Source organism: Mastigoproctus giganteus, chromosome 6 (assembly GCF_048544385.1).
Source record: "Mastigoproctus giganteus isolate SK-2022 chromosome 6, ASM4854438v1, whole genome shotgun sequence".
In the NCBI taxonomy this organism is placed as follows: domain Eukaryota; kingdom Metazoa; phylum Arthropoda; class Arachnida; order Uropygi; family Thelyphonidae; genus Mastigoproctus; species Mastigoproctus giganteus.
Window position 1 is genome coordinate 143,930,680 of NC_143580.1, and position 25,818 is coordinate 143,956,497.

Consider the following 25,818-nt stretch of genomic DNA (forward strand, 5'->3'; position numbering starts at 1 on the left):
AAGATCATTCCATTTAAACCATTCTGACTGCAGTATAATGCATTTCTGCCTAAATGGTTATGCATTGCTTCTTTAATCAGCTACTTCATTATTTTCCATGGAAATAGAAGTCATACTAACAGGTCTGTAATTACACAAATCACCCTTTGTTCTCCTTTGTGGATTGGGGATACATTTGCAGATTCAAAGTTCATAGGGACTTCCCCTGTACACAAGAATGCTGCAGTAATTCCCCTAGTTTCTTTTTTTTTATATTTAGCTTCAACAATTTTGCTTGCACTTATCTCTTAGTTATCACAAAATTAATCAGCTCCCCCGAGAGCATTTATTATGCTTCTAGCATCCCACATCTCTAAATAATTCTTTGAATGTGAATGAAGATGCAAAATAGCTATTCGGTTTGAGCAGAACCTGAACGGGATCATCAATAATTAAACCATTCATATCCAGTAGATTCAATATGATTCATGCCTTATCTTCTAGTGTTTATGAAAGTAAAGAAGTATTTGTTGCATTTCTTTGCCAGAGACTGCTCATAATCTGTGTGAACTTGCCTAACCTCTCTTGTGACTTGATTGAAGACTAGTTTACATATACTGTAGGCTTCTGTAATCACCTGATATTCATCCCATGCATTTTTATTCTCCCACAAGTCTCATCAGTACATCTGACATCCATTTAGGTCTAAGCCTTGAACAGTATTTTTTAGATGTAAAATGCCTAATAGCTTCTACAATAGCTGTCCTGTATGCTTCCCATTTAGAATTTGCTTTTGCAAATTTCATCCGTTGATCCCATTGAACAGAATTTAAATCTGCATCCTTTATGAACAGTTTCATAAAATAGGCCGATCTCCCTGTTTTGTGATACTGTTCAAATTAAAAATGAAATTAGCAATTTTAGGTGAACTTCTGGATGACAATCTAAAGGGAGCATAAGCAAAGCCTGTTACTGCCAATGGAGGGAATGAAGCTTACAGACATAAAATGAAAAAAATTCAGAATGAAGACTATCATCTACTATCACATTAGTTTTCCTGTGGTGAAGTAAAAAAACTACACTATTACTAATTTGCTGCAGATTATGAGTTTGTAATCTTTAATGTTTATAATTTATGACACCATGAAGTTTATCATGTTTATAGCTTATGACACCATGAAGTTTATCATATTTATAATTTATGACACCCTGAAGTTTATCATGTGACACAAACTGTTATCAAATGAAAAAGATCAATATCTCTCTATACATTAAAGTTTTCCTCCTAGTGATATTTATTCGATCAAATGAGCGAAGAGGGCAGGGCAATTACATCACTACAAATGCACAAGTAAATAATTACATAGGTCATTTCCTGATTTGATTTCGATCAGTGCGTTATAATGTTAGTATAATGTTATTAGTATACAAATAATGACAATATACAATACAAAAATATACAAATATTTACAAAAAATTAAATATTTACAAAATACTAAAATGTTTCAAAATACTAGGCTATTTACAATCATACCTCTACTTTTTCGTTAAATGGAATGAACACAAATATGCTAATGGGCACAATCAGACACTTGCTGTTGACAATGTAGAGCTCCTACGTAAGAATGCCAATGTTCGTCACATCAAGACAACTGCCTCCGTAATGTTCACCAACCTCATGCATGTGCTTCACTGACTAATACATGACCACACCTGGCATCATCTGATGTTCCATTGTAACATTTATTGTATATTTGTAAATAGTTTAGTATTTTAAATATTTGTATAGTTTGTAAATATTTTAGCTAAATATTTTAGTCCTGCTCTTTTGGATGCAACAATATTCCTCATGCATTATAAAACCCAAAGCAAAAGGCCTTTTCCCACGTTTCCTATGTAAACCCAGGTAAATAATTACATAGTGATATTTATTCAATCTTGAGAATGCTGTGTACTGTAGGCAATGGGAGAAGAGAGATGCAGGTCACATGGCACAAGTTGGCGGGGCAATTTTTTCACTGCAAATGCATAGGTAAATAATTACACATAGGTCATTTCCTGATTAAATATGGATCAATGCATTCTGACAGGTGTGTGTCTTTTACATAGAAAAGATCTGACGTACTCTGTCATACCTTTACAGTTTACGTATAAAAGCAGGCCCGGGGATTAGCAAGCAGGTGCAAAGCCCCCTAGTTAAAATTAAAATGTAAGTACCTAAAAAACAAATTCTAAATGTTTTAAATAAAAAAAAATTAATGCATGTATTTCTAATTGAAATATAGCAATTGCAGAGAGAGAGATAATGCTTATATCAATACTGCACTTTCCACACAAAGCAGTTATTTTACAATTGCCTATTTAATTATTTTAATTCTAGAAAAATTACCTGGGGAATGAATGGCTGATTTTCATAGTAAGTGTAGCTAAACTTTCACCAAGACCATTCTGTAACAAAGTTGTTTCCAAAGAGAGCTAGTTCAAATTAAACAAAGAAATGTTAAGTTTAGGTTAAGTTAAGTTAAGTTAAACAAAGAAATGTTAAGTAACATTAACAAAAAAATGTTAATGTTAAGGTTCCATTATAAAAGTATTCAATGCATGAATTTGTAAAGAAACATTTTTTCTTTTTTTTTTTTTAAATATCAATGTACAGTTCTTTAAATTTATGGTAAAAACACAGTATATTATACTTTAAGGTCATTCCGAAGAAACATTTATTTTAAGTAAATGTATGGTAAAACCTTAAATCAGAGCCATATACAGGGTATTTCAAAAGTGACGGTCAATAATTTAAAGGTGAACTGTACGGACTACAATTTGCAAAAAAAAGCCTAGCAAACATGGGTCCTTAAGTGAATCGTTTTGAGATATTGCACATTGCTAGGTTGGGATCCATCACTTCTATCACTAACTTGTTTGTTTAGGTTAGGTTATGCTCATTCTCTCCCTTTTCTCTTCCTCTTTCTCAATGCTCTAAGACGTAGCAGGCATACTAGTGCTTGTCAAAGGATAGTCAACATGGAAAGAAGTTACAGCAACAAATTCTCATTCCCAGGAATAATTTTCATCTCACAATATATTTATGGAACATTTAGGAAACACAAGTTTAGCGGGAGCCAAAGAACTGTTTGTTTATATTTTATTATATATGACGCACTTGCATTAGGAGCATCTTTATTTCCAACACATGTAAAGCCGAAATTCAAATAACTGTCATCATACTTTCTTTTGGTCTTTTATAAGTTGGTTCCTGTTTTTTCATTTCATATTTTTGGGGAACAAATGGCTGCGATTGTTCATCCTCACTTTGAAGTGTGACAATATTGTGTTAATTTTCATTGAACACAGTTGCAATACTAGAAGTACTTGCTTCTTGTTTTATAGTTCAATTTTTCATTCAAAATCATAGTCATTTCTTTTAATAATAATATTTTGAAATGCTGATAATTATCAAAAAAAATTTATACAAGGAAGTGAGTTTAGTTATGATATCAGTTAGCTTCCCCCTCTTCAATCTGAGTACTCTTGGCTAAATCGCATATGAATGGCATATTAGATCACTATATTGCTACTTGTTCATAGATGTCATTACCTCTATGCATACTTCTTTAAGAAAAGCTTGCCAAAATAAAGTGCTCTGTAGTCAATTTGATTATTAGTCTATGACAGTATACAGGCAGTTCTCGCTTTACGAGTTTTTTTCCTGCAAGTATCAAGAAAATCAAAAATATGAACATTAATTGCAAAAAATTAATGTTAAACATTCATAAATACCACATTCCAAATCATGTGCGTAGTTATACAATACAGTGTACTCCGCTTTATGATATTAATCAGTTTCACAGACACCATTGTATCGTTCAAATACCGTAATGTGAACCGAATAACACATTGTGTTTTTGGTAATTCGTTTCAAGATCTCAGGAGTTGAAATTTTCGCTGTATAACTAAGCTATTTATCTCTCTAAAATGTCATTTTTAAGGACACAGGCGTGACCTTAAGGCCATATAAAAGGTCGCGAGTGCGGTTTGTAAATTGTATTAGTTTCCAATTCAAATGACTTTCATCGTTATCATATGTTCCATTATAAGAATCAATTTTAAATGCCTTTGTGATATTTTTCTAAAGCACATTTGTGGGTATTGCGACCATAAAACAATAAAAAAAAAAATTGCACTTTCCGGTTTATTGGGCTTTTCTGTTACTGCAAGCAATTATAAACAGTTGGTAAACTCGATCTTTTTGAATGTGCGAAAATACCGATAGCTGGAATTGTGTGGTTTTTTTATGGTTATTATGGTGAAATATATTTCCCCTTTACAGAAATCTTCAATAGTATAAAAAACATAAGATTTCAGAATCTTCTCTTCATTGCTTTTTTTTTTTTAAGCTTCGTAAACATGCTACTCCAGGCGAATCATGTTCGTTGCCATTTGTGTGTGTGCCGTTAAAAAATGTTAATGCATGTAATTATGAAATTTATAATTAAAAGAGAAGATTATCTTGGAAACAAAAGCCTCTTGAAACATTTCTGAAGAAGACGACTTCTTGTGCAACAAACCTTGTGTGGCAACCCCCAAGGCAGAATGCACTGGTCCCACAGGAACTAGTAGTTGTTGGTAAATCTACTGTCAGGGAAATGGGGAACATGGTATGTAAAAAGGATAGGTGGAACAGGACCAGGGTATGTCTGCTAGGGACAAAGGTTGATGATGTTGTAGAGTGGATATCATCTTTTAAAGGCACAAAAGGTGATATAGTTGTACACGTTGGCACTAATGATATTAAGAGTAGGAGACCGGTGGAATTAATTAACAAGTACAGGTCACTGTTGAAAAAAAGCCATGAATTAGGGTTGAATTTGAAAGTGTCTGCAATTCTGCTCAGACACGATAGGAGAGAGTATATGATGAGAGCCTTGTCGATCAATTTGGCCCTGGAAAGATTGTGCAAGGCTCAAGGAGTAGAATTTTTTTTAAGCCTAGTCTGTACTTGTTAAAAGGAGAGACTGCTTCTACAGCGATGGTATACACTTAAATAGAAAGGGTGCAAGAAAATTTTGCTGATGCTATCGAGACAGTGTTAGGTGGGCCGGAAAACTGCTAGCTTGGGGGAGATACAAGGACTAATAGATTAACAGTAGTCGCTGGCAGAGTTGAAAGTGATTCTTGCACTGTTTCTATTGGAATGAGCAGAAGCCTGGAAAACAAGATGCAGGGTATTTCAGAGACTGCTGGGGTCACTGCAGTACATGGGTTGTGTTACGGTAGTTAAGAATAGGATCAGGTGCAGGTATACTTACATATACACCAATTCTAGGAGTTTTAAGATATAAGGATATAAGGACACAGATATAAGGAATGCAGAACAGGAATTTGGGGAGTACAATGTGTAAAAAAACAATAGACAGGATAGGAAGGGAGGAGGGGTTATGCTATTAGATAAGAAACACAAAATCCAAGGAAGTCTAGCCAGTCGACATCACTAGACAGTGCAGTGTTGAGTCAGTTTGGTCAATTTCTCTTATACTGACTGGAATTTGTGGGTTGTTCACTCACACACTAGCAAAGGCTTTTGTGGATTTATTGTTTTTTACATCAGCATGTTCAGGAGGCAACTAGAGGGAGTAATACTTCTGATCTGGTTATCAGTAGTGATTCTTCATGCATTACAAATCTGCAGATAAAGGAACCACTAGGCAGCAGTAATCACAGTGTGCTGTAGTGGGATTTACTCAAAGAGGTAACTACCATCAGGGGTAAAGGGAAGGGTTTTTGCATTTGTAATCTTGACGCTTAGTAATGTACTTTTGAATTCCAAAATATTGTTTTTTATATCTTTATGGACTTTTAGCTAACTCCACCTTCACTCTTTTCACTGGTGTACAGCAGATTTCCACTTGATAAACTTATAAGTGATTCATTTATTCTTCTTGTTTCAGCCAAGCCAAAGATATTCCACATCACATTTTCTATTTCCTTTTCCAGATCTAATATTCACTCTCTTCACTGATGAGCGATTTTACATTGTAACATGCCAAGTTCAGTTTCCGTGCATGGGAGTCTGATTATACCCAGAGATTCTTAAAACTCCCTGCTTCCACTCTGATCCTCTCTCGCTGCTATAAGAGGTAAAGTGTAAACCACTGGGGAATGAGGGCCATTTGTTTCATCATGTTGTAATAAAATGCTGGAGGGTTTGGTCCTTTCCTCTTCATGCTGACCAGGTGTCTTGAAGAGAACTACTCTACATGTTCGTTGCCAACAAAGTGATATAATGGAACTTACCAACGTAAAGGTGTGCACGAGTGGATTTCAGGGAGGCAGGCCAACTGCATTTCTCCTAAATCTTCTAAAATAGAAAGATATCGGATACATCAGTATTTTAGACTGATATGTCTGATAACACACAGAATGCCTGTTCCCCTCTAGGTACACATTCTATTATTATAAAAAGAATGCATATCACTGCTTCAATCTATTGGAGATACTAACAAGCTCATCATTATGTGATCTCACTGCAAATGCAGAAGACCTAATATCTCTCCAATCCACAAAGGAATTGCAAAACAACTGATGGGCAATTCTGACCATGGAAGTAGTCATACCAGCAAGTACGACTACTTTCATGGTGAGCAGGATGGCCAAGTACATGGTTAAGGATGACACAGACTTGGAATACCACATTGGTTTGTGAAGGAAAAATCTTGCCTGGGCAATCTCATGGCTAATTATTATGGCAAGGCAGCAAAACAGTTGGATGAAAGAAACAAATGTTACATTATTTACAGTAACTTCAGTAAAACTTTACAGGGGCTATTATTTCCTCATGAATGGCTATTATATAAACTGGAGTGAACTTTGTTTAGTAAAACAACTTAAGATGGATCAGATACCAACTAAAATGTAGCCCATAGAGGGGAGTCATAAGAGCATGAGTTCACAAATTGGAGTCCCTCAGAATCAGTACTGAAGCCTACCTCTGTTTCTGAACTTTCACAATCTGTTTCTAGCCTTTCTCAATAACACTGATGAGGATACAGTGAGCTGCTAGTTTATCACTCCTCTCCATGTTCTACATTATTCATAACATCTGATTTACAAACTTTTTTCCACCTTCGTAAAGCAACACCATCTTTTGAAGTAAAATGGGCAAGAATGAAATATCATGAGCTCTTAGTGTATTAAAATATAATAATATAGTATCGACACTATAAAATAGTATTTAAATATTCAACTTTTACCTGTATTTAATGCATTATATATTAAAAATTATATTGTGCAAGCAATTAAATATTTTTGATGTAATGTACTATCAAGCACACATTGATATAAGTACAAATGAGGATTACTAAGATATCTTATAAAAGTAATTTTTGTGTAGAAGAGCTTAATAAAATTAATTAAATCTTGTAGCTCTCCTCTGCATCTTGATTTATTTTAAAAAGGATGTGGATCTCAACAAATCTACATCCTTCTTAAAATGAAGTTTCCAGACCCATATGTAGCATGAAAGATGCAGCATAACAATTATTTTGCACAATCAGATAATCATCGCCTTGTCCCTGCTGAAAAAATTTCTGCAGATCATTAAAAACACTCCTGAACTGTCCTAGCAGTCCATCTTGACTGCTGAAAGAGGTTTGTGTCTAATTCCACAATTACTTAAAGGTCTTTTTTTTTGTTCTCCACTAACCTGACTGTGGTATCATAAATCTGGTATATTAGATTGGGATTAAGTGGTAGAATACAGACTTAAGAAATGACCTGGTTCCTTAGGGAGGAACCAGGTCATTTCTTAAGTTGCAAACATCAGTAGTAACACTATGCTGAAAGGAAGCAGGCCTACATCCTTTCATAATGGTGAAAAGAAGTAGGCCTGAAAGGAAAAATTACTCTCTTTGTCCATTCCTTCTAACAATTTGTACAATATGCCCTTAAATTTATTTGAACTACCTGCTTCTATCACATCAGATGGAAGGTTGTTCCAATAATTAATAATAATAATCCACAGATTCCATCAGGGGAAAACTACAAACTGCAGACTTATAAAGAGATTGAAGCCATGACACAGAGAGAGACTTACAAATACCTGTGAATGATAGAAACTCAGCAGTTACCGCACAAGGAAATCAAGGCCTGCCTGACTGAAAAATACTAAGGCTTAGTAGCCTGCTGAATGGAGGGAACACATTTAAAGCCATAAACACCAGCTAACATACTAATTCGGTACCACAGATTGGACTAATACTGAGCTGGAGGATATCGTGAAAAAGGGGCCTGATAGATCTCATCGATCAAGAGAAAACTGCGATAGCTAACTTGAAGGATCACTTCCAGAAAAAAAAACACAGCAGCATTCTACCAGGTCAAAGGAAGATAGACAAGTGGCATACCCCCCACTCAACCAGAAAGGAATCCCCCTTCTGCCCAGATGGCACAAATGAAGCTAGAATGATGGGCAAAGAAGACACTCCATGGCAGACACTACAATGACCTCCATCAAGATCACATAGATAAAATGGCTTCCGATGCACTGCTCATGAGTGGGTCCGCTCTTACCAGAGATTGAAGGATTCATGCTTGCCATCCAAAACCAGGTAATCAACACCAGAAACTATAGAAAATACATCGCCACGGAGCCTGTAGTGTCAGATGACACATGCCGACAATGCTACCTGGCCTCAGAAATGAGGCAACATAACACCGTGCGATGCAAGGAGATCACCCAAAGCTGAGTACACTCGCAGACACATAGCCAGGATAATATATCAGATGCTAGCAAGAAAATACCAGTTGAACAAAGAAAGGTTACCGTATTACAAGTACAAACCACAGGCAGTACTAGAGACCCTAACCTGTACTGGGACTGCACAATAATAACGGACAAGACAATCCTGCACAACAGACCAGACATAATCCTTGTCAACAAGAAGGAAAAGGCTACCTATCAGATTGACATAGTGGCACCCAACACTGGAAACCTCCAGAAAACCCAAAAGGAGAAAATCAGGAAGTACACAAACCTAAGACTGGAGATCAAAGAGATGTGGAATATGCAACAAGTAATGACCATCCTGATCATCGTGTCAACCACTGGTATGGTGCCAAAGATGCTACATAACAGCTTAGCAGCAATAGGTCTCCAAGAGAACACTAACAAGGAACTCCAGAAAGTTGCAATCCTGAACACCTGTAGAATAGTCAGAGAGTTCCTCGACCAACAGTAACACCAGACAACCATCACACTGTGTACTTGGTAAAAATACCCATCATGGATGGAACCCCCCCCCTGCAATCACAGAGAAATAACATGAACAACAACAATAATAATAATAACAGCATCACCATTCAGCCCTGGAGAAATAGACAGAGCAGTTCACCTGAATTATCATTCACCCAGAGACAATCCCAAAGTTTCTCATTAAAGGATTCGCATATCTCAAGCATAAAGACCAAGATACAAGCAACCCGGCAAAATACAGGTCAATCACACGTCTCCAACAATGTGCAAGATTCTGACCAGCTGCATAACCAAGAAGATATCAGACCATATGGAGTGCCAGAACATAATGGCCAAACAGCAGAAAGGATGCAACTGGGTGAGCAAAGGATGCAAAGTGATTAACCATAGATGCCAAAGTTATAGATCATGTGTAAAGAAGCGCCACAACCCGTACACAGCCTACATCAATTTCCATAAGGCTCGGTGCCTCGTAGCTGGCTAATAGAGATGCTGAAGATTTATAAAGTCAATCCAACAGTGACAAACATCCTAGAAGCAACAATGGTGAAATGGAGTCCCGCCATTAAGGTTGATAACATATCAACCAGAATGATCCCAATCATAAGAGGAATCTTTCAGACAGAAGCCCTGAATCCACTGTGGTTCTGTCTAGCACTCAATCCACTATGCTCAACAGCAGCAAGTATGGATATAACCTCAAAGAAGGAAGGAAAAATCTGTACACCCTCACCCAACTGATGTACATGGATGACATGCAACCAAGAAGCAACTCCAGCAAGTACATCGGATCACTGAAGAATTCAGCAATGATATCAGGATAGAATTTGGTCTAGACAAATACAAAACCCACATATTGCATCAGGGGAAATTAGTCACCTGAAACCACCAGCTGCAGACTGGTAAACAGATCGAAGCCGCATAACAGAAGGAGAGACCTACAAATAACTGTGGATGATGCAAGCTCAGCAGTTACAGCACAAGGAAATAAAGATCTGCCTGATGGCATTGTTCAATCCATCCGAGAGACTCCTGCTGAAATACTAACAGAGACTCCTGCTAAAAGCAGAAGTCTCTGATAGTATATTTTTAATCAGGCAGATCTTTATTTCCTTGTGCTGTAACTGCTGAGCCTGTATCAGCCTGCTGAAAGCAAAGCTGAAAAGTTAAAAACATAAACACCTACGCAGTCCCAGTGCTAACATACTCCTTCAGGATCACCAATTGGGCTAACACCAAGCTGGAGGATATAATGAGAAAGACAAGGACAATGATGACTAAGAGCTGCAACACGAACCGAAGTCAGCCATGGAGAGAACAACAATAGCTTGGAAAGAGTGAGTGAAGAGGCCTAATGAGCTCATCGAGCAACAGAAAACAGTGACAGCTAACCAGAAAGATTACTTCCAGAAAAACATAGCAGGATTGTACCAGGCCATAAGGAAGATAGACAAGTGGGATACCCAACTCAACCTAAGTGAGGAGTCCCCTACAGCCAACGTGGCAGAAATGAAACTAGAAAGATGGGCAAAGAAGACACTCCATGTACAAGTTCCATCAAGATCACATAGATAAAATGCATGGCTCATGAGTTGGATGGTCTTCCCTAAGGCTGAAGGATTCATGTTCGCTAATCAAAACAACCAGAAACTATACAAAATACATTGCCTAAGAGCCCAGAGTGTCAGATGACACATGTCGATGATGCCACCTGGCCTCAAAAACAATCCAACACATAACAATGGGGTACAAGGTGATAACCCAGATTGAGTCCACTAGCAGACATGACCAGGTAGGCAAGAATGAAATATCATGGGCTCTAAGTGTATTAAAATATAATAACATAGTATCGACACTATAATAATATATCAGAAGCTAGCAAGGAAATACCAAATGATCCAAGAAAGTGCACCGTATTACAAATACGAACCCCAGGCAGTACTAGAGACTGCAACATAATAATGGTTAAGACAATCCCACACAACAGGCCAGACATAAAATTTGTCAACAAGAAGAAAAAGGCTACCTATCTAACTGACATAGCGGTGACCCTGGAAACCTCCAGAAAACCCATGAGGAAAAAATCAGGCACGAACATAAGACTGGAGATCAACGACTGGTATGGTGCAAAAGATAATATATAACAGCCTACAAGCAATTGATCTCCCATAGAATGCCTACAAGGAACTCACTTACATGGAAGTTTCGCCTACAAGGAACTCACTTACATGAAAGTTTCGCCAACATTGAAACATTTTTCAGTTGAGGACTCTATTGGAATCATAGCTGTATCATTGTCAACATTAAATGCAGGTTGGAAAAATGAATGGCCAGTCAGTTCATTCAGGAAATATGGTTGCACTGGGAGAAAATGGAATCAGTGTGATAGCAGAACTGCAAAGTTGGTTTTGATATTTTAATGACCTTAAGAGTAAGAGATCTGCAGATTTATTTAAAAATTACAGGTCAATGCTGAAAAAAAAGTAGCGAGTCAGGGTTAAATTTGAAAGTGTCTACAATTCTACCAAGATACAATAGGAGGGAGTATATGATGAGTGCCTTGTCAATCAATTCGGCCCTAGAGAGATTGAGCAAGTGAACTGGAGACATTGAGCAAGTGATCAGGTGAACTGCTCTGTCTATCTGATTGACAATGTATACAGAAAGAATAGACAAGGTAGGGAGGGAGGATGGGTTATGCTGTTAGTTAAGAAACAAATCAATTCTAAGTTGTTGTTGAGTTTACGACAACACAAGGGCTACCGAGGCCAAATTGTGTCTGTTCATTGTATCAAATCTAAGGAAGTGCATTCAGTTGACATGGGTGGACAGTGCAATGTTGCATCTGTTTAGTGTGACAAACAATGGGAAAGGGAAAATGAGAGTAGGAGTGTGTTATTGGCCTAATGACTCTGATGAGTACAATGAACAGTTGTGCAGAGAAATAGGGTAGAGAAATTGTGTCTGTTCATTGTATCAAATCTAAGGAAGTGCATTCAAGTTGACATGGGCGGACAGTGCAATGTTGCATCTGTTTAGTGTGACAAACAATGGGAAAGGGAAAATGAGAGTAGGAGTGTGTTATTGGCCTAATGACTCTGATGAGTACAACGAACAGTTGTGCAGAGAAATAGGGTAGGCCAGTAAATCAGAATGGCTTGTAATGGGGGATTTTAACTTTACAGATATTGACTGGAACTTGTGTTTGGTCACTCACACGCTAGCAAGAATTCTGTGGATTAATTGGAGGATAGTTTTCTACAGAAACATGTTCAAGCGGCAACCAGAGGGAGTAATACTCTTGATCTGATTATCAGCAGTGATTATTCATGCAATAAAAATTTTCAGCTAAAGGAACCACTAAGTGACAGTGATTACAGTGTACTAATGTGAAACTTACTTAAAGATATAACTACCATCGAGGGTAAAGGGAATGGTTTTTGTTTTTGGACAGTTAGACAGTTAAACACAGTTTGGACAGTTAGACAGTTTTTAACTATCTAACTGTCCAGAATTTAAAAACTATCTAAGACCACTATAGTGGTCTTAGACAGTTTTTAAATTCTATACAGTGGTATCACCTGATGATGATACCAATGGTAAGATTTCAGGGACTTAATCTTGGAGGCTACTAGACTTTTCACGCACCAACTAAGAAATACTGTTCAAGGTCCAGGCCTAAATGGATGTTAGATGAATTAATGAGGCTTGTGGCAGAGAATAAAAATGCATGGGATGCATATAAATTATCAAGCGACACAGTAGCCTATGGTAAATATAAGTTAGTCAGTAATAAAGTCACATAGGTTAGAAGGGCAAAGGCAGATTATGAGAAATTTTTGGCAAAGGATGCAAAGAAAAAAAAGTGTTCTTTACTTGAGTACATTCCAGAAGGAAGGGGATGAATCAGATTGGTCCACTTAACAGATGGTTCGACTATTCAAAATCCTGCTCGAGTAGCTGATAAACTGAATGAGTATTTTGCATCTACATATATGGAGTTTTTCTCGGAAAACATATTTCCAAAAGTCTTTTTCTGATGATCTGGCTTTTAGGAAAATATCATTTCATAATGTAATAATTTCATTTTCAAGTAATATTTTCTCCATGTGAAAATCTGCAGAAATTTGCCTATATCCAGAGGATGGTTGATTGGTGGAACAGACTTTTCATCTTTTGTTGTTGAAGTTGATAGCTTAAATAAATTTAAGGCTGAGATAGACAGGCATTTCAAACGAATGGAGGGGGAAATGGGAGGGGGCTTTTTTTGGTTGATGTTACATTAAGCTTGCTTTCTTCCATCATATGCCACTACTAATACTAATGCTAATTTGGATTCAGCTAAAGAAGAGTCATGGAACTGGATGGTGAATAAATTCAAGGAAAAACTAGACAAACTATTGAAAGGGATGGATATGTGAAATGATTTTTTTTTTTTTTTTTTTGCTAATGCTCTATATAAGCTTAATTTCTTGCATCATTTTCCATTATTAATTCTAATAATAACCTTGCATACTTTCTTCGGCACTGAACTGAACAAGGCTCATCTGTACTGTCTCCTATTATACCTGGAAAGAATTGCAGACACATCGTCAATTTAAATCCAAAGTCCTGACTTTTTTTTCAACATCGCATGGTAATTGTTAATTACAGAGCAATTATTAAGGTTTCGTTTGGTTTGGATTTTATTGGTGCATTAGCAACTAAGGCTATAATGTGCCAAGACCAGATAATATATATAAAAATTTGCAATTATTAAGGAAAGATTATGCATTTATCAAACTGTAACAGGGTGCTTAACGATTCTGTAATAACTGAAAGAAAAGTGGAGGAGAAATTGTTGAAGATAAACATATGAAAGGCACATGAGGTGGATGTAATCTCTCCAGTTATATTAAAGGAGGCAGAAAAGGAAGTAAGCAAAGCCTTAGCCATAATTATAAGAGTACCCAAAGACTCAGGGGAAGTCCTCATGGCCTGATGATGTGCAAATGTATCCAAAATTCACAAAACGGGATCTAAGGGTGACACGAGAAATTACAGACCAGTTAGCTTAACTTCTGTTGGGGGGAAAATAATGGAGTCAATGGTTAAAGATGCATTGCAGGATCATCTAACCAAGACTGCAGTAATAATTCAGATACAGAATAGGTTTGTTAAGGGAAAGTCTTGCCTGTCCAAGTTTTCAGACAATACAAAGATAGGTAGGTTTGTTAATGACACTAATGACAGTATGCTGAGAGGTGACAACTGAAGTTTAACATTGACAAATATAAAGTACTGTATCTGGGAAGCAGTAACCACAACTGTGTGGTGCTGCACTGACAGTGGTTGTTGTTATTTAGTTTTCAGGAACATTAGCAACTAAGGCCATATTGCTCCGAGGATATGCGGTGGTCATTCCCTGACCTTTCTGCATCCTCCGTACTTGGTGTTCAAGGGCTCAAACCTCAGTCTAATCAAGAATGCACTGACATTGGTAGAGAATGACAAGGACCTGGGGGTAATTGCGCAGACAGATAAAGTTTTCTGAGCAGTAGTGCAGCCAGCTTGAAACAGTAGCTAATGGTGTCTTCAATGATATAAAGGAATTTTTCTAGCAGGGATAACAAGGTGATTATCTCCTTGTATAAGGCAATGGTCAGGCCACCCCATGAATACTGTATACAGGTGTGGAGGTCTCATTTTAAGAAAGATGTAGAGCTGCTGGAATGAACAGAGAAGAGCAACAAGATTAGTGAAGGGAACAAAGGGTTGTTCAGATGAAGAAAGGCTTAAGCTTTGCAAATTACAGTGACCGGAAACCAGGCACCTGCGAGGTGATCTGATTGAGAGTTATAAAGCCTTGAATGGTTTGGCCACACCTTGAATACTGTAGACAGGTGTGGAGGCCTCATTTTAAGAAAGATCTAGAGCTGCTGGAACGAGTACAGAGAAGGACAACAAGATTAGTGAATGGAACAAAGGTAGCTCATACAAAGAAAGGCTTCAGTTTTGTAAATTACAGTGACTGGAGACTAGGCACCTGTGAGGTGATCTGATTGAGAGGTATAAAGACTTGAATGGTTTGAGCATGCTCGATACTGATGGGATTCTGCCCCTTGCCCAGAAAAATCGCCTGAGAGAGCATAAATTCGAATTGAGGAAAGACAGCTGTAGGATAGATGTGCGGAAGTTTGCATTTAGCCAGCGTGTGTGATTGCTGGAACAAACTTTCATCTGTATAGAAGGTGACAGTTTAAATAAATTCAAGATGGAACTAGAACAAACATTTGGAGCGAATGGATGGGTAAAATGGGGTTTTTTTTTTTTTTTGGATGATACTGTATAAGCTTCCTTTCTTGCATCATATGTCTCTACTAATGCTAATTTTATATCAAAATTAATCTTTGCTTCCTGTTCTTTTGTTATTGAATTATTAGCATTATCAAGGGAACATAATGCAAGAAAGCAAGCTAATATAACATCAGCCAAAACACACACACACACACACACGCAGGCACATGCATGCACACCCTTCTCATTTCACCCATCCACTCACTCCAAATGTTTGTCTAGTTCTGCCGTGAATTTGCTTAAGCTATCAGCTTCTACAATGACAGGTGGAAGTTTGTTCTAGCAATCAAACACCTGGTCGCTAACGGCAAATTTCCGCACATCTATCCTACAACTTTCTTTCCTCAATTTGAAATTATGCCCTCTCAGGTGATTATTCTGAGCAAGAGGAAGAATCCCAACAGCATTCAGAATGTTCAAACCATTCAAGGCATTATACATCTCAATCAGATCGCTTTGCAGGTGCCGTCTCCAGACACTGTAATTTGCAAAATTTAAGCCTTTCTTCAGAAGAACAACCCTTTGTTCCATTCACTAATCTTGTTGCCCTTTGCTGTACTTGTTCCTACAGCTCTATATCCTTCTTAAAATGAGGCCTCCAGACCTGTATACATTACTCAAGGTGTGGCCTGGTCATTGACTTATACAAGGGGATAATCACCTCCTTATCCCTGCTAGAAAAATTCCTTTATATATCTTTAACAAGACACCATGGGCTACTTTTGCAGATCATCTGCAATGCTCAGAAAAGTTCATATCTGCCTGCACAATTACCCCCAGGTCTTTTTCACTCTCTGCAACTGTCAGTGTAGTACCACACAGTAGATACATTACCCTGGGGTTACTGCTTCCCATATGTAGGAAAGGAAAAAAACTGACTCGAGTAAATAATAGAAAGGTTTTTGGGATAACAGAAGAGGAGAAAAAGCAGTATGTACTGGAACTTAAGAACAAGTTTGAGCTTCTGCAGACTGCTCAGGACCAAGCTATAAACGAGGAATATTACAACTTCCTGTAAGTGATAAAACCCAAGAAACCTATAGGGAAAAAGAAATCCAAAGAAGAAAAAATTAGCCAGGAAACACTTGTTATGATGAACTGAAGGCGAAAAATGAAGAGAAGAAAATTGAGTATACTGAGTTATGCAAAGCCATTAGAAAGAGACTCAGAGAGGACATAAGAAGATTTAACACAAGAAAAGTAGAACAAGCATTAAGGGAAAACAAAGAACTTAAATCAGCAGCCATAAGCAGTAACACAGAAAGACAAATGATACTGAAACTGAAGAATAGTGATGGTGTACTTATAAACAGCAGAGAAGGCATAATTCAAATAGCAGAAGACTACTACAGAGAATTATACAAGGAGCGAGAGAATGATGCCAGCAGTGGGGAAGATGGATTGCAAATTAGCAACACATACGACATACCCGATATTCTTCCTGATGAGGCAGAACATGCACTGAAGAAAATGAAGAATCAGAAAGCCCTGGGGGAAGATGAAGTTACTGTAGAGTTGTTAAAATTGGGAGGAAGAGACATAATACAAAAACTGGCAAGGCTCTTCACAAAGTGCATTAGAAAAGGAGTGCCGCCTAAGCAGTGGAATAAAGCAATCATAGTTTTGCTGCATAAGAAAGGAGGTAAATCAGAAATTGGAAATTATAGACCAATTAGCTTGTTATCACACATCTACAAGTTGTTCACAAGGGTCATTACTTGAAGAGAATCAACCGAAAGAGCAAGCTGGCTTTAGGACAGGATTCCTCAACTATGGATCACCTTCACGTAATATCACAGATAATGCAGAAAGCAAATGAATACAAAACACCATTCTGCTTGGCATTTGTGGATTATAAAAAGGCATTTGACTCCATACAGCATAAGGCAATGTTTCAGGTACTGGAAAGACAAGGCATAGATACCCCATATATTATGATTTTGAAGAAAATATATGAGAACGCTACATCCTTTATTAGACTAGACAAAGACAGTAGGAAATTTAAAATCGAGAAAGGAGTTTGACAAGGAGACACAATATCTCCAAAGCTGTTTACTGTTGCCCTTGAGGAAGCTTTCAGAAGATTAGACTAGTCGCAGAAAGGAGTCAATGTGAACTAAGAGTACCTAAACCATTTACGATTTGCAGATGACATTGTGGTCATAAGCCATGATCCCAAAGAATTAGACGAAAATATTAATCAGTTATGCATAGTTAGTAAGGATTTTTGATTAAAGATGAATATGGCTAAAACAAAAGTAATGATGAACAAGCATGCCACAGAAATGGACATAATGATTGAAGGAGCAGTAATTGAAAAGGTGGAGTCATATACAGTGAAACTTCCCTTTAATGGCCAGCCATGGGGAACGAGAATGTGTCTGTTAGAGAGAAGTGTCTGCTAACAAGAAGTCTGAGGGAGAAAAAAAAAAAAAAGAAAGAAAGAAAAATCGTTAAACGTTTAATGTAATTTTTTTAATGTAATTTTTGTAAATAATATACATACAATTGTGCTATGCATATTATGACTTTATCTTAAGAAAAATACATACAGTAATCACTTATTTTCTTCTGCACTTTCTTCCGGATGATAATTTTGTTTTCAACATTTGTTTGGAGTGAAGAAACCATCGAAAGTCCTTCAGTATCTGCTTCAGCAGCGAAAAACATTTTTAAACGATTGATTTGTATGAGCGCTTCTTCTATTTTCACTGGTGGTTCGTCGTTAATATGTTCTTCGACAGAATGACCTCCTTCCATTTCTTCATCCTCATGAGGAACTTCTTGAAAAATATCGATGATAATGTCGTTGATATCTACAGCACCATCTTCTGTAGTGATGGTTTGGGTCTATATCTTTGTAGCCAGGGTCACTTGTAGCTTAAGTATCGTACATTATCAATAGATGTTGAAGTTCTTGTTCTTCTTGGTGCTCCACATTGCTGTTCACAACTTCAATTTTTGCGTTTGAGAAGCCAGACTTTACAAAACAGTTCATGACAGTTTGTTTTCTAATTGCGTTTACTGAAGAGGAAATCCATTGAATCACATCTAGGATGCTGATTTTCTTTGCAAGGTCACTCGCATGTTACATCATTGTTCATGTTTGCAATGAGATGTCTTAAAACACGTTTTCTGTAGTGAAGTTTAAAATTTTTTATTATCCCGTGATCCAACGGCTGACACTCTGCAGATGTGTTTGGTGGCAGGAAAATGATTTGAATGTTGGACAATTCAATGTGCGGGTGAGATCCAGTATTATCCATGAAAAGAATAATTTTTCTGTTTTGACGAATCATGTTTTGGTTAAAGTGACTTATCCATTCGCTCATGATATCTCGTGTCATCCACGCTTTTTTATTAGACTTCCAGTCAACATTCAAAAGATTCAACTTTATGCCCTTGAAACAATGAGGATTTTGTGGTTTTCCTATAACAAGAGGTTGTCCAAAGTCTCCCAGCATATTTGTACATAATAGTACAGTCAAGCGTTCCTTAGAAATTTTTCCGCCCTGGCACTTTTCGTTTTTTTAGACTCATTGTTTTTTCAGGAAGAGCTTTAAAAACAACCCTGTTTTATCACAGTTGTAAATATCCTTAGCTTCAAAATGATGGCATAAATCTTCCGATTTAACAGTCCACTCTGTTACAATCCCAGTATCAACAGATCCACCTTCACCACTTACGGTTTTCCAAGAAATTTTATGCCAAGTTTTGAACTTGTCTAGCCATCCCACAAAAGCTTTGAACTCATTTACTTGCATAGATTTCGCAACCTCCAAAGCCTTTTCCCTAATAATAGGCCCATTAATCGGAATTTTTTTAGCACGTGCGCGACAAAACCACTCATAACGTAACATTGTCAATTTGAAGTCCAACAGTTTTCGGGAATGATTTTTAAACCTGATCATTTCCATCTTGCCAAAATTGTTTGAGAAGTTCATTTTTTTTCTTTAGGATGTCGCTTACTTGCGTCTTCCCGATTTTGAATTTTGCAGCGAGATTGTGAACACTATTTTTTTGCCGATCATACGCATTAATCAGTTTGACCTTATCTTTTAAAGTTAAATGTTTACGAGAAGATAAAGTCGAACTCATTAATGCGTATGATCGGCAAAAAAATAGTGTTGCAGTGCACAAAGACATTGTGCACTTCACACGACACTGAACAAAACTGAAAACTGAAACTCAAAAGATGAAAGGCCGACCAAATTCGCCCCCCCCATGCACACACCGAATTCGTCAGAAGTTTTACACGTTCCTTTAAATTTTTGAAGAAGGGTTTAGAACCACGATCTAAGCCTTGATAAAATTCAGAGAATCGGAAATAGAAAATAAACACACGATTGAGGCAATACGTGGAAGAAACGTTCCTAGAAAAAGGGCCATGAGCTCACCCCCTGTCCGTTATGGGGAGATCAAATTAAGTGCTAATCTAAATGAAACAGTGCAGATTGCCTGTCGGCGTCCGTAAGAGAATGTCCACTAGACAGAAGCTGAAAACAAGTTAAAACCAATAGAGGAGAGTTGGGGAATTTGAAAATGTCCGTTGTAGAGAGATGTGTGTTAAAGAGAGGTGTCCGTTAGGAGAAGTTTCACTGTACTTATCTGGGACAAGTCATTAGCTGTAATAATGATAAATGTATGGAAGTCAAGAGAAGAATAAATTTTGGATGGATAGCATTCAGGAAATATAGTCACATATTGAAAAGCAATATCCCAGTTTGTCTGAAACGTAAAATAATGAACCAATGTATACTTCGCACCATGACTTATGGAAGTAAAACTTGGGCACTCACCAAAAGAATGGAAGAGAAGCTGAAAACTACACAGCAAAGAATGGAACGAATTATATTGGGAATCAGACTGTTAGATAAGAAGAGAAACACATGGATTAGGCAGCAAACTCAAGTAAAAGACATTCTTATCAAAACTAAAGAACTAAAATGGTCTTGGGCAGAACACATAGCTCGAAGACATGATGACAGATGAACTAAGAAAATAACAGAATGATACCCATTCTGTTATTTTCTGCTAAGAGAAAACCCTGGAAGACAACAATGGACAGATGAAATTCATGAGTTTGTAGGTAGTAAATGGATGGCCATTGCACAATACAGAAGGAAATGGAAAGTTGCTGAAGAAGCCTTCATCCTGCAGTGGATTGAAAATGGCTGATGATGATCCCATTCTAACATACCACCATGTGGTACCACAATGAGTGTAGTAGAGAATGGAAAAAATCTGGGAAGGTGGGGATAATTAAATAATCTGAGAAGTGCAGATGGACTGGTAGGACAGCTCTTGGGTTTTGTCATATAGGAATTCTATAAGTAGGAATAAAGAGGTAATTATGCCAATGTATAAAGCATTGGTTAGGCCACAATTTGAGTACTACATATATGTCTGGAAGTTTCATTCACAGAATGACACAGATCTGTTGGAATGCATGCAGAGGAGAGTAATGCGATTAGTGAGGGGAACAAAAGGGTACTCTTCACGAAATTCTTCCAGTTCTGCAAATTGTTGCAGCTGGAGACCAGGCACCTTCAAGAACATCAAAATTGAGGTATTTAAGGCTTTGAATGGATTGAGTGAGCTCAATGTGCTAATGATGTCCCTCTTGCTCAGACAATACATGAGGGGGTAAAAATTCAAATTGAGGAAGTATAGTTGCAGAACAGATGTGTGGAAATTTGTCTTCAGCCAGCAGGTAGTTCATTGTTGGAAAAAACTATGATCTGGCACTGAAATGAATGGCTTGAATAAATTCAAGGAAGAAATGGACAAGCTGTAAGAAAAGATGAGCAGGTGATATGGGAGGGTGGTTCCCCCCACATGATACTGTAAGCTTAATTTTGCCACTAACAATACTAATATAGCATAAGGAGGGTGTTTAATTGGAAAGCAATGAGGAGTTCTAAACACTAACCAGTTTGATATTTTATTCACTGTTTTCTAAGCCATTCAAGACTATCCAGTTTAACAGAGCAGAAAAGATAGCATGGGAACGTTCCTGATAATAACACCAATATTAGCTATAAATTGATCTGTAATAGTACTACAAAAAAGCAGCTGACAAAGGGTGCTAATGAGCAATCACTGGTAAAATAGCTAACAAACAATATGGTTCTTTTATATTCTTTTATTCCAGGAGGAAACCATATCGTTCTAACAAACAATATGGTTTCCTCCTGGTGTAGGTACTGAGGATGCGCTTCACTCTTTAGTTTGGAATGTTCGGGAATCAAATTATAAATATACCTTGGGAATTTTTGTAGACTTTGCTGGTGTCCTTGATTCCATTAGCTGGGACAGTGTACTGATGATGTTGCACATGGCTAAATGTTTTTTAGCCATGTGCAACATGTTTTTTAATATTCTCTCTATAATTAAAGATTACTTTAGGGATCGCACAGCAACAGTTAAGTCGAATTTTTGATCGATTACACATCATGTGACTTGAGGCTGTCTGCATGGATCTGTTTTTGATCCTTTAATGTGGAACTTGGTTTTGGAAGATTAGCTCAAGACAGAATTTGGCCACTCACACACAATGCAGTTCATATGGTAATACAGTCGGTCCTCGTATAACATGTTTACATTACACGAATTCGATCATACACGATTTATAAATAGGGGAACGTTATCTTATATAACACGAACCGAATTCGCTTATACACGATTCGTCTTTGTGTTTACAAGAAATGGCAGTCAAACGCGGAATCACCCCAACTGAACGCAACATGATAGGAATGAAGAAGATTCTGAAAATGTATTTATGTGTTTTAAATCAGTGAAGGGGAAACACATTTCACCAAAATAACGTAAAAACCCACACAATTCCAGTTATCGATATAATAGCAAATGCAATTAGATGGAGTTTACTACCAGTTTATAACATATTCCACTAGCAGAAACGCAACTGGAAATTGTTTTTATTGTTTTATGGTAGTAACCCCCAGAAATGTGCTTTAGTATAATGTGAGGTGTTAATAGCGTATCTCGGCCTTTACGGTGTTGTTTATTCAGTTGCTACACGTGCGCAGCCTTGTTTATGTGTATCAAGTGTGCCTCCTCGTTTTGTAATTGTGCTTTATTCCCTAAAAATGAGTAAAATACTTAAAAGGTGTGAAAAGGAAGCATTCTGGCGAAGACACTGCAGATTCAGAGAGAAAAAAAAAAAGCAATATCGATAAACAGAGGCGGACTGGATCAAAAATTCTTAACCGGGAAAATTTATTGTGGCCTCATACTACGGTTTATGGCCAAAATCACACCGGCCTCCGGCTCGCCGTGGTTTCCCCCGTAAGGTTTCTGTCCGCCTCTGTCGATAGAACAAAATTTTGAAATTGTGAAACGCTTTGAGCGAAATGAAAGGCCATGTGATATTGCACGTGCTATAGACCTAAATCAGGCAACGCCGAGAATTACAAAGAATGCAGAGAAAATAAAAACAACTTTCATAGCAGGAACAACTCAAAGTGTAATTAAAATCCATTAGATTAAGACACAAGAACTGGAAGAGATGGAACGGTTGTCATCTGTTTGGATAGAAAATCAAACAAAAAGCAAGTTTGCTTACGATTGAAGCAAAAGCATTAGCAATATTTTATTACGACTTACGTATTATAATTTATACTTACGTATTATAAAATACGTAAGTATTTTATTACGACTATTTTATTTAATATAATAATTTTTTTTACGAATAAAATACATATTTTATTCGTAAAAAATACTTTTTAGTATTAAAAATACTAAAAATACTTTATTATAATATTTTTATTACATATTTTAATCGTTATAATATATTTACGTATTTTATAACGATTAAAATTACCCGATTATTTATTGTTTGGTAATGTTTTGATTCCAAATGTGTTCAATCTTGGGTGGTCGGCAACTAACCCCACTTTTCCCATAGGGCCTGTTGTTTATATTGCATGATTTCGCATTGCACGAGGGTTTCTAGGAACGCAACTATTGTGCTATACGAGGACAGACTGTACTTGTGCACAGAAATTCCAGAAATGAGCTTGAAATGAGGTCTAATTGCATATTGAAAGAATTATGCTAATGATGTAATTTACATAGGTTGACAATCCCTAGTTCCAAAACTAAAATCATGATGCTGAAGGGTAAATTGGGCACTTGTAAGGTTAAATGGTATTTCCTTACAGCAGTGGTTAATGATTAAATACTTGAGAACATGTATTGCCAGTGGCTTGAACTTTATCTCGCATATTAACTATATATCAGAGAATGTAAAGAAATTTATTGCAATGATCTCAAGGATAACATGGGTAGAATGGGGGATAAAGGGGAAAGTACTCCATTTGATTTAAGATTGTATTTTTCTGCCGATTGTTATTTATGGTGTATCAATCCGGGTTTGCCATGCAATCAGAGGAAACAATACCAGAAAGCTCTATTCTATACATTGAGTTATGTTACTCAAAATGGTTATGGCCTACAGAACAGTGTCTAAAAAAGGTTTGCAAGTGGTAAAGCACAGAATGCCACTTGATTTGCAGTTAGTGTTTAGCTCCAAAGATTTTGGAGCTCCTTTTACAAAAATGGCAAAGTAGATGGAATTGTTCGGAAAAGGTAGAATAATATTCAAAATTTTCTCCTTATGTTAATGGCATGAATTATATTAAATTGATTTGGTTAGAACCAAATCTATGTTGTGCATTCTTATTAACAGGTCACAGATCATGTTTTGCTAAACCGAATAGTCTTGGAATCTGAGCAAGATGCAACTGTACATGTGGTGATCTGGAAACATGGGAACGTGTTTAATTGTTTGGAATATGCTGATTTGCATCTGGATTTACTGAATAATGTAACTCGTCTGGTGGATGGGATTGAGCCAGTACTTATAAAAACAAGGAAAAATTTTACTGCCTTTCAAAATTTTGCAAATTCAGTTTTCGTGAGAAGGAATATACTTTTGCAATTGGAAGAGTTAAGGTTGAATAATGGATGAATTGGTGGACTGTATCCTTTTCTTTACACGGAACAGTACATTATTTTTTTTACAGGAACGGAGAAAATTCTTTGCAGAGGTGGACAGTATGCTGATACTCTGTTTCCTTAATGGGTGGGTGGGTGTCCACTTCAGCTCCTGCCAACACAGTTGGCAAGAAGCCTTAGTTGTTTTCTTGGATTTGATCCTGCAATAACACCTTCTTACAGCTTGGTTTTGCTGATTAATATGAGTAACTTTTGCTGAGCTCTCTGACTGGCTTGTAGATGGCTGTTCGTTGAACTCGATCTTTTGGAGATTACCGGCGATGATCAGTCTCTAGGATGTGATGTGATACTGTCATCAGTGGACAGTATCTCTTCATCAGTTGCTGTTATAGCCTACAGGTTGTTGTGCTGTAGCTGGGGGGGGGGGGTGACCACTGCACAGTATAATTGATTTATAATGTAAATGTGTGAATTTTTTATTAATAATTGTATACTGTACTATACGATTTCTACATATATATGGGAGATTTGCCAGATTTTTTTGGCTAGGGGCTGCTTTACTCAATAAATGAAAGAAAAAAAATCTAGCTTTGCTTTACTTTTGCTGGAACACCCTATACTGTCCACATGGTATTTCAAGACTCTTCTTCTGAATTAGTAGAAACTTACCAATGCATGTCAGGCAAAACTTTCATTTCATGACCTTGGTAAAAATTGACTTTAGTGCACAATGTCACTTTTATGCATATCAACTAGTATTCATAATAATCAACATATTCAAAATAACCCAATCTTGTAATTCTCAAACAAATTCTCTTAAAAATTACGTGAACCTAAGGGAGGCTTGAATGTGTTGTAGCTGTTGCTTCAGGCACAACAAACATAAACTAAGACCTACAGTGCACAACACAGAAAAAATGACCAGAGAACCCATGAAGACAAAAATACAGAAAAAATATAACAAATAAAAAAAACAGGCAATAAAATAAAGAAATTAAAAATTAAGCTTTAATACAAAAATCAAATATGTAAATATTCCATCTAAATATATGATATAAGAACTACAGACACATTTTTTTTTTTTTTTTTTATCAATTTCTAGATTAATAGTGATACCTAAGAATGATCATAATCTTTCTTAGGCTATCACTATTAAACATCAATGCATAATTAAGTATGATGTTTATCTGAAAATCTTGTTTAAATAAAGATAAATGATAACTTCAAAGTAGCACTTCTAGAAATTTAATATATCTGTTTTAGAATATGAGTAGGTT

The 25,818-nt window shown here is 36.8% G+C and overlaps 1 protein-coding gene across 1 annotated transcript in view; it reads right to left on the bottom strand.

Moving 5' to 3' along the window:
* The window catches only part of LOC150084631 (lysosomal-trafficking regulator-like), a 686,318-nt gene that overhangs the window by 58,429 nt on the left and 602,071 nt on the right, over positions 1-25,818 (bottom strand). The window contains exon 26 of the mRNA XM_090376308.1: positions 2,369-2,454. Coding sequence (XP_090232434.1) covers positions 2,369-2,454 — 86 coding nt within the window. The remainder of the gene's footprint in view (positions 1-2,368; positions 2,455-25,818) is intronic.